Source organism: Tyto alba, unplaced genomic scaffold, assembly GCF_018691265.1.
Source record: "Tyto alba isolate M040663 unplaced genomic scaffold, T.alba_DEE_v4.0 Super-Scaffold_10, whole genome shotgun sequence".
NCBI lineage: Eukaryota > Metazoa > Chordata > Aves > Strigiformes > Tytonidae > Tyto > Tyto alba.
The window spans coordinates 24285204-24301806 of NW_024881262.1; the positions used below are offsets into that span (position 1 = coordinate 24285204).

General features: G+C 42.8%; 1 protein-coding gene across 2 annotated transcripts in view; it reads left to right on the forward strand.

Annotated features, from left to right (window-relative positions):
• Positions 1-1468: 1468 nt before the first annotated feature.
• The window catches only part of LOC104360696 (glypican-5), a 385048-nt gene continuing 369913 nt past the window's right edge, over positions 1469-16603 (forward strand). For both annotated transcript variants that reach the window (XM_042799165.1, XM_042799171.1), the window contains exon 1: positions 1469-1713. In XM_042799165.1, coding sequence (XP_042655099.1) covers positions 1545-1713 — 169 coding nt within the window. In that variant the 5' untranslated portion in view covers positions 1469-1544. The remainder of the gene's footprint in view (positions 1714-16603) is intronic.

Consider the following 16603-nt stretch of genomic DNA (forward strand, 5'->3'; position numbering starts at 1 on the left):
CTTTCTGAGAGCTGCAGGATGAGGAAAAGACTGCAGCTCTGACCTGGGTGGGCAGAAGGCTTCGAAGGTGACTTCTGATCTGCTTTTGAATGTAAAAAGCCTGATTTATATGGCTGGTTTGTTCTTTCAGTTTGTTTTCTACTTTACAAGTTAAATGTTCTGAATCAAATCGGGTTGTTTTTTTCCAAAAAAAAAAAAAAAAAAAAGAGAGAATTGATTTCTTTCTGTCTTGATAGAAACAAAGTTAATACAAGCAAATCGCTTAAAGGATTTGCACTTCTAGCTATTAAAATACAACTTGGGCAACTTACCTTACAGCACTGATCTCAGCCTCTCCTATGGGAATGTATAATGGTTAAATTAGCTGCAGGTGGGCTCCAGGAGCACATTAGAAGCATCTCGATGTTGCAAGTAACCTTAAAGAAATCAGACATAATGGCCTCAAACAATAGTAATTCTTGTAGCTTGTAATGCGCTCCATATGCCTGAAGGGTACTGTGCAAATGGGGATGTCTATGGGAGACTTTTTGAGTTTGGTTTCACTGTAAATTGCTTTTGTGAAACGGAAAATATTCATGGATGCTGGGCATAGTTCTATGCTGAAATGTGTGGCAAAGCAGATGATAACAAAGAATGCTTAAGTCAGTGAAAAGATTGAAGAAGACCTCTCTGATGGTGACACCAGCTGCTCTCAAGATGGTCTCAGCCCCAGGAGGGACCTATGTCCCCTCAAACAATATAGGATGTAACTGCTACTGTTTTGTTTTGTTTTTTGTTTTTTGTGTTTTTTTTTTTTTTTTTTTTTTTTTTTGTACAAATCAACAATTCATATTTGCAGTTGGTACATAAAGATGCGTTTCCTGGTGCAAAGTATTTTCTGGTCTCTGCAGTGACTGGGGCTGGAGTTAACGCTCGTCTTGTGAAGACTGGTCCATGGCCTTCACGTCACCTGCCAGGAGTTTCAGAATTGAAGCAAACTGTGCATGATTTTCCCACCTGCTGTGCTTTTAGGGGGGTTATAGCTGTTGCTCTGTTTGCACTCCGTGCAACCCCGGGCTGGGAGCGCGTGCCTGAGAGAGCGCATCTCCCTCGGCGTGACCCTTGGGTGACTGGAATTGCCCTAAACCTGCTGCCTCCGCCTTCACGCCGGGCAGTCACCCTACAGATGCTCTGCGAAAACTTCGGCGTTCAACTTCCCGTGCGGCTGCGCCGCAGTCCGCCACCAGCCCCCAGAGCCCCCTTTTGCTGTGGGGCCGAAGCGGGGCGAGGCCCCTCCCGTGGTCTCCCGCCCTCCGGGAGCGGCTGTACCGTGCGCGGGGCGTGCGTGTCGGGGCTCCCTCTCCCCCGCTCTCCCCCTCGCCGGGACCCGGCGGGCGGGCGGGGAGGGGCGGGGGCGGGCGGCGGCGCCGGCCGAGGAGGAGCGCGGGAGGCGGGGGGGGGGGGGGGGGGGGGGAGCAGCGCCGCCGCCGCCGGGACTGGCGCCCGCCACACGGCCCCGCGCCCCGCAGCGCTCCGGCCCGGCCCGCGGCCGCCGGGGGTGCGAGATGGCCGCCGAAGGGAGCCGCGGGCTCCTGGGGCTGTGGCTGCTGGCGGCGGCGGGGCTGTGCGGCGGAGCGGCGGCGGGCAAGTCCCCCAGCTGCCACGAGGTGCGGACGGCGTTTCAGCTGCGGCAGATCGGGCCCCTCAAGCTGGTCCCCGACGTGCCGACGGCCGGTCAGTACCGACCCCCCCCCCCCCTCCCCGCGGGGTTAGGGGGGGGGGTGCCGCGGGGCGCGGGGCGCTGCGGGAGGCTCGGGGGCGGCCCCGGGTGCTGCCCCCGGTGCCGCCGTCGGGGGGGCTGCGAGGAGCCGCTGCACCGCGGCTGCTGCACCGCGGCTGCCTTCAGCCCGCGCCGGCTTCCGTGCCGGGCGCAGGTAGCGGGGAGCGAAGGGGATTTGGCACGCCTCTTGCTGAAATAATTTTGAAAGACTTGCTGGGAAAAGAGATCGCAGCAGCTCCTCGGGGTTGGCGCAGGTAGCGCTTATTGATCGCCAGCGTGAGCATCTGGCCGTGTTTCAGACCGATGCGATCCCTTTGCTAAGCACCTAAAGCAGATTTTTTTCCTCCTGTGAAGGATCCCTTTCTTAGAAGGCAGCTCGGTAACCGCGGCGCTAAGGAACGCTCGTTTTGCTGGCCAGATGTAGGGATCCCCAGGCAGGGTGGTGAATACAGTGTAACTTCTGAATCAGGAAGAGTTATCTTGTGGAGAAATTCAGCTATCTTAGCATAAGGAAAGGCAGAGGAAACACCTTGGAGGGATGCAGTCAACAGACTTTAGCTTTTGTTTAAGCAGTAAGTCTGCAGCACTTAATACTTGTGAAAGTTGATGAGTAGAGTGGTGTTCCCTTATGCCTTTTCATACAGCTCCTGAACAGTGCGCAACAGCAATGGAATGGAAAAGAAACGCACATACAATAAGATTTTTTTTTTTTCGCATATTCTACAATTACTCTGTAGAATTCATTGTAAAGGGGATACATCACAATGTCAAAAAATGATTAAACTGTTATGAATGACCATGTACCTATCCAGGTAATGAAGTCACATCCCTGACTCTTACATATTTTAAGAAAATGTTTACAAGAACCAGAATAAAAAAAGCAAAGATTATCAATCTCATAAAACAATCTCTAGCTATCTCATACTAGCCCAATATCCTGTAGATGTGTGGTGGTATAAATGTCAATTTGGGTTGTTGCTTTATTATTTTTTCACTTTTTTTTTAAAGCAGTTCAATTCAAAACCTGCTGAGTTTGATGAAAAAGCTTCTTATCTTAAATGAATTTTGGATACGTTTTCTGGCACTAGTTTCTGTCTTGGGGACTACATTTGATAGGCTGTTGGGCTGATCTCTTATGGCAACTCTTACGGCTGTAAACGATTGCACAGTGCTGGTGAACTTTACCTTTCCTTTGCATAAAGTAGTTGAGATGACACATGGCTGTAAAGTTGTCTGTGAGCAAGGAATCACTCCTCATTTTGTGGCAAGAAGAGATTTGCAAGGATGACAGTTTGAAGTTTGAAGTATGGTACTATTCTCTTGTGCTGATAGAGGCATCAGATCACACTTGTCTTTGAGAGCTAAACGTAAAAGCTAGTAAAAAAGAGGTAAAACAAGGCTTTTCATCCATTCTGATGCAAGTTTAACCCTCTTTCCTGGGTTCTTTCTGGAAAAAGTTCCTCAAGCTTTAATTAAATTGATTGTTTTACATTTTCTATAAAACTCTAGTACTGTAGAAGAAACTTGCAGAAAATTGTGTGCTTCCAGAAGGAAAGAATAGATGCTCTGATGCTTCAGAGGTTTCATTGTATTATTGTGTCATATTGAACTTTCCTATTGAATAACAAGCTCTCAAAAAATAAATAGCATGAGAGAAGGTGAGGGAGGGTAATACGCTTTTAAATTTTAGCTCATAAAGGTTTCTTTTTAAGAGGATGATTGGAGCAGAGGAGAGCTGAGGAAAAGTGGTGCATATTGATCTTCCCTGTTCGTTAAGTATACTCAGTTCCACCAAAGCTTGTGTGTTTTAATGATATCTTGCCAGGCAGTAATGCCTCCTGTCTTGTGTCCCCTTTTAATTAAGCACTGAAGTGTTTTCCAGTGTTTTGATCTGGCAGCTATTATCAGTGAGTATATCTTAATACATCACCCCCACACCCTCTCATTTCTCTTTTGGACGCTGAGGCTTATTTTATTATCCATTTGAACAACACACAAATGTTGAAGCATCTCTCCTGAAGACTTCAGACAGTTGTCAGTTAAAGTAGAAGAGAGGAAGGGTGGTGGGCAGCTGGGGGGGATGCTGGCGAGCTGCCTGCTCAGCTGAATCTAGTGCTGTGGCAAGCTTCCCTTCTGCTCGTGTGGGCCAGACCTGCGCATGTGCTGGGGTGCTCCTCAGTCCCCACTTGCCTGCATGTTGTTTTTGGCTTGTCTTCTTGAAACAAATTGAACTTCTGTGGTCCTGTTGTCTGTTTACCAGATATTTTCAGACACAAAAGTGTTGAAAGCCCTTGGCTAATCTCAAGCCAGTATTTATAGACTAATACAACAAATCTGACAGAGGTTAAAGTGTTAAGGATTATTAAATTCTTACAACCTTCAGGAAAATCATCAGCTCAGTTAAGAAGAGAGGCCCAACTCAGTGTTGGGCGAGGGATCAGCAAGCAGTCTGTCAGGTATATATTTTCTGTCTCCTCTTATGCGTGGTGCCCATTTCACCTGTAATGAAATGAACTCTAAAAGCTTGGGAGAGTTTGTAGCCTACAACCTCCTGCGGTGTTAGTTGTGGTTGGAAGTTGCGCACTGATGGATCCTGGATACCAGCTTCATGGGGGACTGGTAGCTGCCCTCCTCGTGTTACACGGGGCCTAAGTGGGTAGGAGAAGGATGTCAGCACAACCTACAGTGGGATGAGAGTGGCTTTGGGCAGGACCTGACAGCCTCCTGTGTAAAATGTAGTGGCAAGGGAAAGAGGAAGACTCCGGGGGATAAAAAATGCTTTTGTTTTTAAAGTGTGATGTGAATCTGGCAGCAACCTTTCTGAAAATCACTACCTTCTGAAGTAAGCTCTTAGAGATGCCTAGGAACCTCCTCTTCCATAGTTTCCCCCACTCTAAAGTCTAGTCTGTTAATGAATGCAGGACTAGGGAAGAAGAGTGTTTTGACACGGGATTGATAAGAGGCCCAAACAACAGATAGTTTTGAGCAGCAAATCTCCTTGGTCTGGCTGTAAGATTTTCTTCTCCACTAGTGGAGGCTGTGCTGCTATCTGGTAGCCTGCTTTTTCTGGAACAAGCTGAATGTTTCAAGGGTAATTTGCTACAAATAGCAAACAGATTGGTCAGGTAAAGGTACTGCTGCCTTGACTATAATTTAGAGGAAGGGTGGGGTTTTTTGTGTTTTCCCCCAGACTGGACAATGAGGTAATATGTCCCCGATTTTGTACTTTGGTTATCACAGGCTGAGCTGGGATGCTTCTGTAGGAGCTCCTTGGTTAACATTTGGATGAGAGAGAATTATATGCTGTCACCAAGGGTGAAGGGCTGTGTTAATCCTGCCAGGGGACTAAAGCCTTCGGTTCCAGGGAGTCTAGATATCTCAAATCTGATGCGTACTGCTACGTATGGTATTCCTCCCAGATATGGAGCTGCTGTTAGCGATACCCTGTGAGCCCTGGGTTATATTACAGTGTAATTGCACACTGGCACAGACTGTTTAAAATTCCGTTTATTCACAGGCTTTTCTGTGGCATGGAGCATGGTGGTAGCTGACTGTCACTGCTTTCCAAATTCACAGTAGGAAAACTGAATGAACCCAACTGGAGCCAGTGACTGGCCTGCATTCAGGCAGTGAACTGTAGCAGAACCAGAATAAAAGTAGCATTCTTGATTGCTTTGGTAATCATGTAACCACGAGAATGGCCTTCCCATTTATATACGCTCAGTTCTGTCTCTTTTGCTTATTGACTAGTGTATGATCATGCAAAAAAAAAAAAAGTCTGTAAACATATGATAGAGATAGAATAATTAGGCTGATTTCTGGTAAGTGAGGAAAATATTTGTCATTTGTAAAAGAATTCTAAGAACTCTTTACCTTCTAAATAATTATCTTGTTGAGGACTACCAAAAGGATGATTTGCTTATCTTGCTGCTCTACTACTTTACGAAGAGCACAAAAGCTGCTCAGATTGTGCTCAGGGACTCAATTCTGAAGGGCAGATTTTGTCCTATTAAAAGCTTCTTTATTCTCTACTGTCATCCTGCACCTTAAATCAGGAGTGTTCATTACCATGTGTATGTACTGAATATCCCATAGCAGAGCTGGACATCCATTAACAATTTATACATTAAAACTGTTTTACTTTCTGAATAGCAACAGGAAGGTCCTAGATTCCTACCAGAAGCTCCTTGCTGCATGTGGTGCATGCATCAGACTGGATCCCATCATGTTGAGAAAGGAGGATGAGCTGGATCCCTTTTTTAATACATCCAAGACTATCTATAAAACTAACCATTTTATTATGAAATGGGTCATGCCACACTTTATTTTCCTGTTTTTCTCTTTTATTACCACTCAGCTCTTTATTTCTATCATCTTAATGAGAACACTCTAATTCCCCTGGTAAAGGTGCAGTGCTGAAACACATTTTGCTCACAGCAGCATTCTGTCAAAGTCACTCATAAGTCTGCTGTGTGCCAGATGTGAAATGTACTTGCTTTATTGGCTCTGGAAAGTTTTTGCCCCATCAGAATGAGTGACTAAAATCCTCTGGTGTGAACTGCAATTTATACTTGGGTTTACTCTTCACCTGCGTAAGTGGTGGTGTGGGACTGCCTGCAGTAGCGTGGATGAAGGGTACATCTGGGAGAAGGGGTTGCTGGATGAGCACAGTTACATTAATGCTTAGAAACAGTTGTTGGGTGGTTAAGGTTTTAAGAAAAGGCACAAAAAAATAATCTTGTTTCTAAAAGAAAAAGAAATCTCACAGAAAATCCTGGTAGTTATAACAAGCTTATGAAATGCCCTTGGCATTACTTGCAGTTTGTTATAATGGAGGGTTTTCTTATTACATCTAGTATTTGCTTATTTAGGGACACACAGACTTGTTGGTGGTTTAAACCACAGACTGTTGACCTGTTGGAGGGAGTAGACTGGTCCAACGTGAGACGGATTCTGTTCCTGTCTTTGTCACTCTCTGAGTAGCCTTAGCAAGGCCAATTGTGCCTCAGTTTCCCCTGCTTTGGGCTGTATCACGGTATGTTATTTTGAGGGGTATTGCTGAAAAGCTGCCATGAAAGAGAGGTAAATCACAGCCAAACAAAGTGTCAGTGAGTTGTACCTTAATTTCTTCAGGCTGACTTCCACTTAATTCGTGCTTTATGTGAGAAAAAAGGCTGGAAGCTACCTTGGTTTCTGAACTGGAAGCTGAACCTGAAAACTGTCCTTCCTTCACTCCTCTCATCCAGAGGCAGTCCCAAGGATGAGGCAGGATTTCCAGAGTCTCTGTGATGAGCACTCATGAGCTGTAGTCTGTGCTTAGTGCAATAGGTGTTTTGAGCAGAAGAAAAGCTATGCTTTTGCAGCCTACAGCTCCTCTGGAGTAAGGATGCCTCCTTCGTTAATCTTCTCAGGATTTTGTAGCACTCTTCAGGCTCAGACTGTCACCAGAAGTGTTGACCTAAAGCTGGTGATGACTGTGGATGCAGGCAAGACTCATGCCAGCAGTAATATCTTTTTCTTCCCTCTTATTTTCCCATGCCTTACATTTCTATTTGACACAGGACCAGCTGCCCACTCTGTAGTGCCCTCCTGGGAGTAATCTATAGGCAAAAAATCTGTTTAAACTTATTTAGTGCCTCATAAAGATGGAATCGCAGTTCCACTGCCAGATGGAAATCTATAGTTCTCATATCTGTGAGCCTCAGAAAAAGCAGTGTCCTCAGTGACTTGCATGAACATTTGGTCCAGGTGAGTAGAAGACTGGCTTAGCTATTTAGATCAACCTTCCCTGCAAACATCTTGGGAAGGAATCCAATCTGACACAGAGAACCTACTCTCCACCAGCTTGCAATCTTGTTATCAAACTGAGTTGAGGGAAAGATCCAAGGATTCTTACAATTCACATGGTCTATTTATTCTCTCAAAAATCTCTGCTTAAAAGACTGTGTAATGATTTTTTTTTTTTTTTTTTTTTTTTAAGATTAGCTCAAGATCTGATGAATCTGGTGTTGAACTGGATCTCAGGACGGTGAGCAAGTTTAGCAAGAAATGACCCATCCTTAAAATACTGGTAGCTCCCAAGAGCTGCCTTTGTAGCACCTTCTGTGCCACTGAAGTTTTGCCATCAGATTGTGATTTGAAAGTAATAGAAAAATATCCCTCCCCCACCCCAGTATTACAGGACTGAGCAGTCAATTCTTAACCAAAGGGCAGTACTAATGAAAAGGCATTAATGTGATAAGTGGAAACAAAGTTGGCATTGTAATAATAGCTATATAAATCAATAAAATAAATACATCAAAATGAGTAAAAGCTTTTATAATGATTAATCATGAAAATTGGCATGAACCTGAGGATTTGTAAAATGCACCCTGGGCAGTAAAATGGATTTATTTTTAAAAATGGTTTTGCTTTTAGATGGTATAAAACTGAAGCTATAGTTCCAAGTATTGCAAAGTCTTTGTAATTGAATCTTTCTCCCATGAAAGCATAAAATGACATGATAGAAGCATATGTTTTAATAATACTTCAAATACATACTCATCATTTACCAGTTTAGAGCACAGAATCTGCTTCTAGGGGAAAATACGAGTTTTGATGGATCAGAATCAATTTCCAAACAGCAGCCAAGCCTGTGACACAGAATTTATACTTAGTCTCTCAATTTCTGTCAATTTGATTAGGTATCACTATTTAATATGATAGAATCATCCTGATATCCATAAAGAGATATTTTCAGATATTTGTTTAATTCACATTAAGGTAACTTCTGGGCAGCATCAGTGGATGAAATGAGGTACCTAGTTAACACTTAATTATTATCTTAAGAATAAAAACAGATAAGGAAGCAAGTCTATTTCCACCTTCTACCAAGCACTTAGGTTTTTTTTGTTGTTTTTTTTTTTTTTTTAAAAGCAATATATTGTTTGATGGAAAAATGCAAAATATTTCTGCACAGTATTTTGTTCTGTTTGGATCTACAGAAGTGACCTGAGTCCCAAGCTAAGAGCTGAGTCCACAGGATTACACAGTATGGATTTAGGAGGACAAAGTTTTCCCTCCTTTTGTGTCCTTCATGACCCAGGGTGGTGTGTGCTAGAGACTATGTGTGGTCTGGACAGGGGACTGACCTGTGTTGTGTGTGCAGTAAGGGCAGTAGGACTGTGTGCCACACTGCTCTGTCAGAAAGATAAAAGGTGTCCAGAATACTTTTTTTTTTATGGCTGCATTTTGTCTGTTTCAAGAGCTAAATATTTTCTGAAGCAGTGCTGATACTTGGGATTAGTCCTTTGTGTCTGAACTGCTTTCGCAGAATTGGTCCTTATGACCACTCTGTAGAAGAATGTAAGGACAATATTTGTATCCCCATTTTAGGGTGTCAAATGAAACTCAAGTGGCTGAGAAGACTTTGCCAATTCTATAGTGAATCCTGCAGTCTAGTGGCATCTGATGGCAAGTAATCTGACATATTTTAGAAATGCAATGTAACCAATTCCACTGCTCCATGGTTTCCTTCAGCAGACACTTCAGCTGCCTCTGGTGGGTTTACTCTTGAGGTGAGAGGTTTCTCCACTTCTCTAGTAGTGTAACACCCAAAGGCTTACTGTGGATTGAAGGTGATCTCTTCTATACCAGGTGCTGCAGAGGCATGCTGAGGGCTTGCCCTAACAGTTTTACAGACACATTTTATAGAGTGCTTGACTGTCCAGGACCTCCTTGGGGCTCTAAGTGCTGTTGTACAGCACCAAGCACCTCAGCAGTACTTAGCAAATGATTTATGATGGAGCAACAACAACCTTGCCTCTTATTATGGATAAGCACTATGCATATGCTTTCATGAGAATAAATCCACCTGGTTTGCTCTTTTCAGTACATCGGTTTTAAAGGATGGTTATTAATTATCTTCTTAGTGTATTCATACATGCATGAATAACGTGTAAATTTTTTACTTGTGAAATTTCAAGGCACTAGTTCAAAGAGTACAGGAATAACTTGAGATAGGGGAGGAATCTTAAATATCACAGATGATATCATTAAATTTATTTGCTACTTTGTGGACTCAAAAGTCTCATGAAATATCATTAATACATATAATATCCTCAGGTTCTCTCTTGCCTTTTGATAGCTAAAACATAGGAATAAAGAGCAAACGTAGCCAGGCAATTGCATAGAAACTTCAGAGCTATAGAAGTCAGAAAATTATTCCCCTAGAAGTTGTCTTTAATCAGCCTTTTCCCTCTTTTCTTTTGATACGTAGTTTTTAGCTTGCTTTATATTATTCTGTGCCATATTCTGCCTTTCTCTGCTCTTACTGGGTTTCCATTAATACTGATGGTCAATATATATGTATGGATTTGAAGTATGTATATATGGATTTTTGGTCTTCTAATCCCTCTGCTTGATTCCTGGGGTCACGGTCTTTCCCCTCTCTAGAGTTCTTTCATCACATGGTGGATGTGACAGTCATTCTGGAGGGCCATCTTTCTCCAAGAAGCTCGTTCTGACAAAGAACCTCCGCTCTGCTGCGCAGACCACTGTCAAGTCCTTTAAAAACAAATGAGAGACAAATTTCAGAGCGCCATGTCCCAAACCTGACAATATCAGATAGGTCATGGTAGCTTTGTTTGGCAGCTAGTTAAACTGGATAGTTGAGCACATCCCTAGATGTTAATGGTTAAATGTATTCATTGTTCCAACAAGGGCCCTATTCATAAGGGGACTATTCTCTGCTCATTATGCATGCATAATTCCCATTAATGCTACTGGGGGTTAAGTGTGTATAGTGAGGGGGGAGAATGAAGCTTATGTTTACACATCCGTGTTTGCACTCAGAGAAGAGGTTTTGTAACACATGAGAAATTGATTGTGTTTCCACAGATCCCTTAACTTTAAGGAACTTTTAATTTCTGCTTTAAAGACGAATTGAGAATGGGAGGAAAAGTGACACTTGAATAACTGCACACCAAACTTTGTCAATGATTAGAAATATTCCTCCAGTGCTATTATTAGAGAAGCCTTTTGAAAATAACTAAGTGCTTGGAATTTCAGTGTTCTTGATTGCGTATCAAAATGATGACTCAGAATCTTTAACTTTGGGCACAAAGTTTTGCAAAGTTTTGACTTATGTTAATCAGGGTGACAAGATTTTGTGATTTATTATACAATATGGGTATTTTCCATAGAAAACCTTCAGATTAAGATTCCTCACTCTTAGGTGCACATCAAAGTCGTGTAAAAGCCATAAAGCAGCTAAGCATTGCCTAAGAAAGCCTTTCAAGTTCCAGAAAGTGCTTGCTTGAGCTACTGAGGGTTTTGAAGTGCTCTAATCTCTGACATGGGTGACGTGCTAGGCTAGCACTTTTTTGTTTTGTCACAAATCATCCATGCACATAGTGCAAAGGGACCCTGACAAAGTCATTTTACTTTTGAAAAGGGCTGCTTTTTTTCATACCATTATGTCTCCCATTCACATCTACATGTTTGCTTCCACTTTGTTCAGGTCTAAGTAGCAGGGCATTTGCATAGTCTTCCCTTTGTTCTTGGTAAATATGGAGTAAAATGAGCAAGATCCGTGCTGTGAAATTAAAGCTGTACTTTTGAGAGATCTTAAGGGCCAAATCCTCACAAAAGGTACAGCAACATAGTGCCAAAGGAGCTAGTGTCCAGAACAGCTTGCCCTGGGTGTTTGTGCTAGGAAATGTGAATAAAGAGAGAGTAATCTGGTGAAAACTGGGTGTAATTAGGAAAATACACTGCTGAGAGCTGCTGAAAGACTAGAATAATAGAAAATAGTGCTGAAATGGACATGAAGTGATCATCTGGTCCATTCCTGCTACTTGCAGCCAGGATAAGCTGTCAGTGATAGAAGATCATAGCTTTTTTAGGCTGATTATTCTGGTGCTTAATTACCTTACTGCTTTACATTTTTTTTTCCTAATGCAAAACCTAAATATCCCTTGCTAAAATACAAGCCTTTTGCTTCTTACCCTATTCTTAACACCTTCCTCTTTGCAGTAACGCTCACAAATGTGACAACTGCTCTGGTTTGTTCTGTTCTGAAAGAGTGCTCTATGCATTTGCACTAGTGACAGATACAGCATTAAGCTTTTTCATGTAAGTGAATCCAGCCTAAATTTGGGACACATGCACCTGAAATAAAGTAAGTTAATTCAAGATGTGGTGACTCATTAAGCATCATAACTTGGTGTGGTGTTTGAGCCCAAAGAATGTTCCTTCCTTCTTTGGAATTTGAGAGTATTGTGAAGAAGAAATTGTGTAGCAGAAATATAATGTGGGGATATCAAATTCCATGCTTATTGAAGCAAAATAACTAATTCACTGATCTGCCATGCAATGATAGAGGAGATATTGCAGAAAAAGTAGTTTTCAAGTGATCAAACTCTCAACCGCAGTTGAGTTGCAAGGTTGCTTGTGGAAAACTGCAGTGTTTCAGCACAGCGGCATGGAGACATGAGGCTTACGGGGAATAGGATGTCTCAGAGCTGCAGTGAGGCATTTGCTCCTAACTTGAAAAAAAATGTATTTACCTTAGACTTTGCTGGCAGTAGTTAAATATATTGCAGGTGTGTAGGCCAGAAGATGGAAATCTGACTACTGAAAACAGGAAGGTGACTGAAGTTTTAGGTCTCTTGCAAATAGAAACAGGATTTCCAGAGCAAGGCTGAGGATCTCCAGTTTTCCAGGTAAAGAGTGGTTCTGGCCCTTAACTCTCTGTTCTTCCATGTGTCCATGTTTTTTAGTGTTAATTCTTGAGCAATATTTTATTGTTACTGATGTAGGGAAATTATTCTGGTGGTGTGGCTGAAAAAACAAGGCTCAGAGAGATCAGGGCTGTTTATGCTTAAGTCTCAAGGTGGATCTGGTCTTACTCCAGCATGCTTCAAACAGCTACAATCCAGTGCTGTGCTGCAAGCAGCGTAGCCGTACCTGGCATGATGCTGTGCCTGAATTCAGATCAGCCTCTACTGCTTCCAAATCAGAGCTTGTGTCTTGCTACTCCAAAGCATGGATGTCTGTCTGCAAAATACTATATGTCTGTACTCCACATGATTTGTCCTGGGAGTCTGTCAGAGGATGAAATCTCAAACCCTTCTGTGCCTGCCCCATTGTCTTTCCATAAGGAGACACCAAATGTGGGAACTGGAAGGCCTGAGTAATGTTTTTAGAAGGGACAGGGCCTTGCTAAGTAATGTTTGGGGAACAGCACCCAGGATTTGTATGGCTGCTATGTGTTGGCAGTCAAAATATTCCCTCTTTGCCAACACATAAAATGAATTAGTTTTTCAGAAGTGCATAACGACATCATTGTTAGTTACCTTCTGTTTTTAAATGGGCAGTTAAAAGGAGAGGTGTAATGAATCTGAAGTCAAGAGAACAAAGCATATGTAAGAAAACCACTCACTTCCCAAAACAGAGTAGGGATTTTTAAAAAAGATTGAAAACATTGCTCTCAGACAAAGACTTTCAAATTTATGCTCAGAGGAGGCTTGACTTTAATCTCCTAATCTTAGTTTTGTAGTCTGGTAGGGGTGGGAAAATCTGCTACCATTCAGAGCAGTCCAAAGTTATATTTGGCTAAAGTGTTGCATTTTCAGTTTCAAGCTGCAGTAATCAAATTTACTCTTCCTAACCTGGTTTGCTGTACATATGTCAGGAAATAAAAGCAGTTGCCTTGGCCAAAAAGCAGCTGTGGTTTGGCTGTACCTGGTTGTGATCTAAACCTCCCTGTGAGATCCCCCTTTGCTGGTCATGGACCTGCTGTACTCTGTGGCCCTCACTGATAGAAATAAACCCCAACTGTGATGAAAAGTGTCGATGTCATTTGTTGGCAGGGCTGTTGGCTTAGATTTGGAAAGTTTATTCTAGAGTCACTATCACAGGTGCCAAAACATTAGCTGAGTAGCAAGGACTGAATAGGGCCAGCTCGTGTCAGTTTGGCTGCCGCTGTGTCTCAGAGGGCTGCCATCCTCAGCCCAGCTTCCTTTCTAACTGCCTGCCTCTGGCCTTTCCAAACGTGGATTGAGTGTAGCCAGTGCTGCCTGCCAGTGTGGATAGCTGGCTTCAGCCAGCTCTGCGGCACGGTGGACTGCTCTGTCCATCTTGAATGGTTAGCCCTGAAGCATCAGTAATGCTGTTAGTTTTGAATGCAGTAGCACAAGGAAGAAGGGAAACCTAATCACTTCAATGTAGTGTGAATGGTGACTTGTTTTAGTGATGTAAGGGAAGATACGTAATTTCTTAATTTATAACAGGTGCATGGGATCAGAATCAAAACCAGGGTCTCGGAGAACACTGAACACACCCCCCCACCCCCCCCACACACATACCTAGGAGCCCATCAGAGTTTTCCACACTGGTTTTCAGAAGGTGTTGGTGTGTGGTCCCAGCTTAAAGGCTTTTGGAACATCTTCCAAAAGATCCTGTCTCTCCTCAGTTTTTGGGAAGCTGCTTCTGTTTCAGAATCCATTGTCCTGGCTCAAGATGTCCCAGCAAGATACAGACCTTCCTGCTAAACATACTGCTGGGGTCTGGGAGAGGGTGGTGGGATGCATCATGTGCAGCGAGCTCTGCTGCTTTCCAGCTTGAGGGTATGGCTGGCACCCAGAAACCGGGTAATGGTTCCTTCAGGGGGGATTTCATTGTGGACCTTCTTTACTCTTCTAATTCTTCATTCCTCATTGCTGCTGCCCTGGAGGAAGCACCGGGTAGAATCTGCTCCTAGTACAACCAGAACATTTTCCATGGTCTAGGTGGATAGAACAGAGCAAAGCAAAAACAAATTAGGAAGGGCAGAAGGCCATTCCCACTCCTGACTTTAGAACCATGAGTGTAAGTGGAAATACTGCTGTGGCCCTTAATTTAATGGGGGCTACATTAGCTTGCTAATGGGCCCTTGCTGCTTTTTGGGCCACTTAATACTGCCACCATCCCCTTGATGTGTTTGGGGTTTTAACTATTTGACCTTCCATTGATGTTAATGGAATGTATGCAGCTAAAAATCAAAAGTACTTGTCTGAAATGAAGTGCGTATCACTCTAAGGTACTTAAAGTGTTTCTAAATTATAATTCTTTGTAGGTTCATTTTTCTGTTAACTTTGACTTTTTTATAATGGGAAGTTGTCTGGGGTTTCCTGGCTGTGTTGTTGGAAGAGGATTCACTTAAGAATTTGACCCAAAGCCTGGTGAGTTCAGAAGCTGTTGTTACTCTCAAACTGCTAACTCCCCACAAAAGCATAGTGTTGTGTCTTTATTTAGTTGCTTTTTATATGACCGTGATGCCACTGAGTGTCTCCACTGACATAAGTGAGTGCTGAACCAAGCCCTATGATATTACTTACCTTGCTCTGTGTGCAAAATATTGCTCATGTGGTCTAGCATGGAACAAGTGATATGAGTATAGATCTAGACTCAGACTAGACCATCAGAAACAGGCTACTGGTCTCTTGTATGTGATCTGTGGGCCTGTCAACTGGTACTTTTGCAGAGTGGTGAATGGTGGTTGTTGCAGACTGTTGTTTTCATTACCCTTAAGTACTGTGAAGTTGTCCTGCACTTTTCAACATGGCATAACTCAGAAGAAGCATTCAGCTCTGCCAGCCTTACCTGCAGGGATGTGTGGATGTGCAGAGGCACGGACTAGCATGGCAGTGTGGGGGCCAAAGTGAGACAGCGCTTGCAAACTTTATTTCTTCTGCATGGTCATGCTGAATTGAGTATTCAACTCTAGGTAGACTGTCATGTATGCTGGGCTCATTCCTCTTTTGCCTGCTGTGGGTTGTCTTCCAATGCCTGTGGGTCCAATTTGTGCCAACAAACTGTAGTTTTACATCAGTGTTACTGCTCCTGGTAGCAGTGGCATTATCTGCATAAGGAACCGAAGAATGGGAACAAGATGCAGAGACCGTGTGATACTGTAGTCTTCCTGTTTCTTGTTTTAATTAATTATTGTGTCATGGGTGATGAAGTTGAAGAATTGGCCCTATTGAGGGGTGTCTTGTCTAGTAATCAGTTGCTTAGTTTTGGTTCAGTTCTCTAAATGATTGCTATTCCTTTTGTGTAAATAGTATCAAGAGCTCATTGTGCTTTGCTTCAAATTTTGGGGTATTTCACACAGGTTTATAAGAGTTTTGCCCTTTCTTTCCCCTAAAGAACTAAAATGGAAGGGGGAACAAAGTCCTAAAGAAATTAGTTCAAATACTAGTGAAAACTGATAGAAACTGTTCAGTAAGCGTGTGTAACTTTTGTGCATGATTTGAGAATGAGAAATGGCCAAACTGATCAAAAGCATTTGGGATTCGGACTGTAAAATTAACACTTCAAGGAAGATGGATGCATATTTTTACAGGAAAAGGAACATGTTGTCTGAGCACTTGGCTTCATGTGTGGCTTTCAAGTGAGATGGCAAAAATGGAAGTATTCAAATCTTGGGGAGGAAGGGAGGGTCAGAGACTTGTTATTCCTCACTTCTCCAATACTGTTATTGCGATTTCCCCTTCTGAGGCTGTTGCCCAAGTATCTATTAGTCCCTTGGTTCCTTTAGATTTTTCTTTGCTTTTTCTTTTTCTTCCAGTCTAACCTCCTTACAGATTTTTATGTTGACAGATAAAATAAAAAAGAATAGGAAATATAATTGAACAGGAACGTATCAATATCTGAAATTTTCTGTGCTATGTCACCTTATATGGATCTTACCACCACAGGTAAAGCATATTAGGGAGCAGTTCCTACAAAAAAAAGGACATCTGTCATTGGTAAAACAGTTGGCGTTAACATCTGAATTATCGTTAGGCTTCAAAGTTGAGATGAATGAGGCAATTCACACCT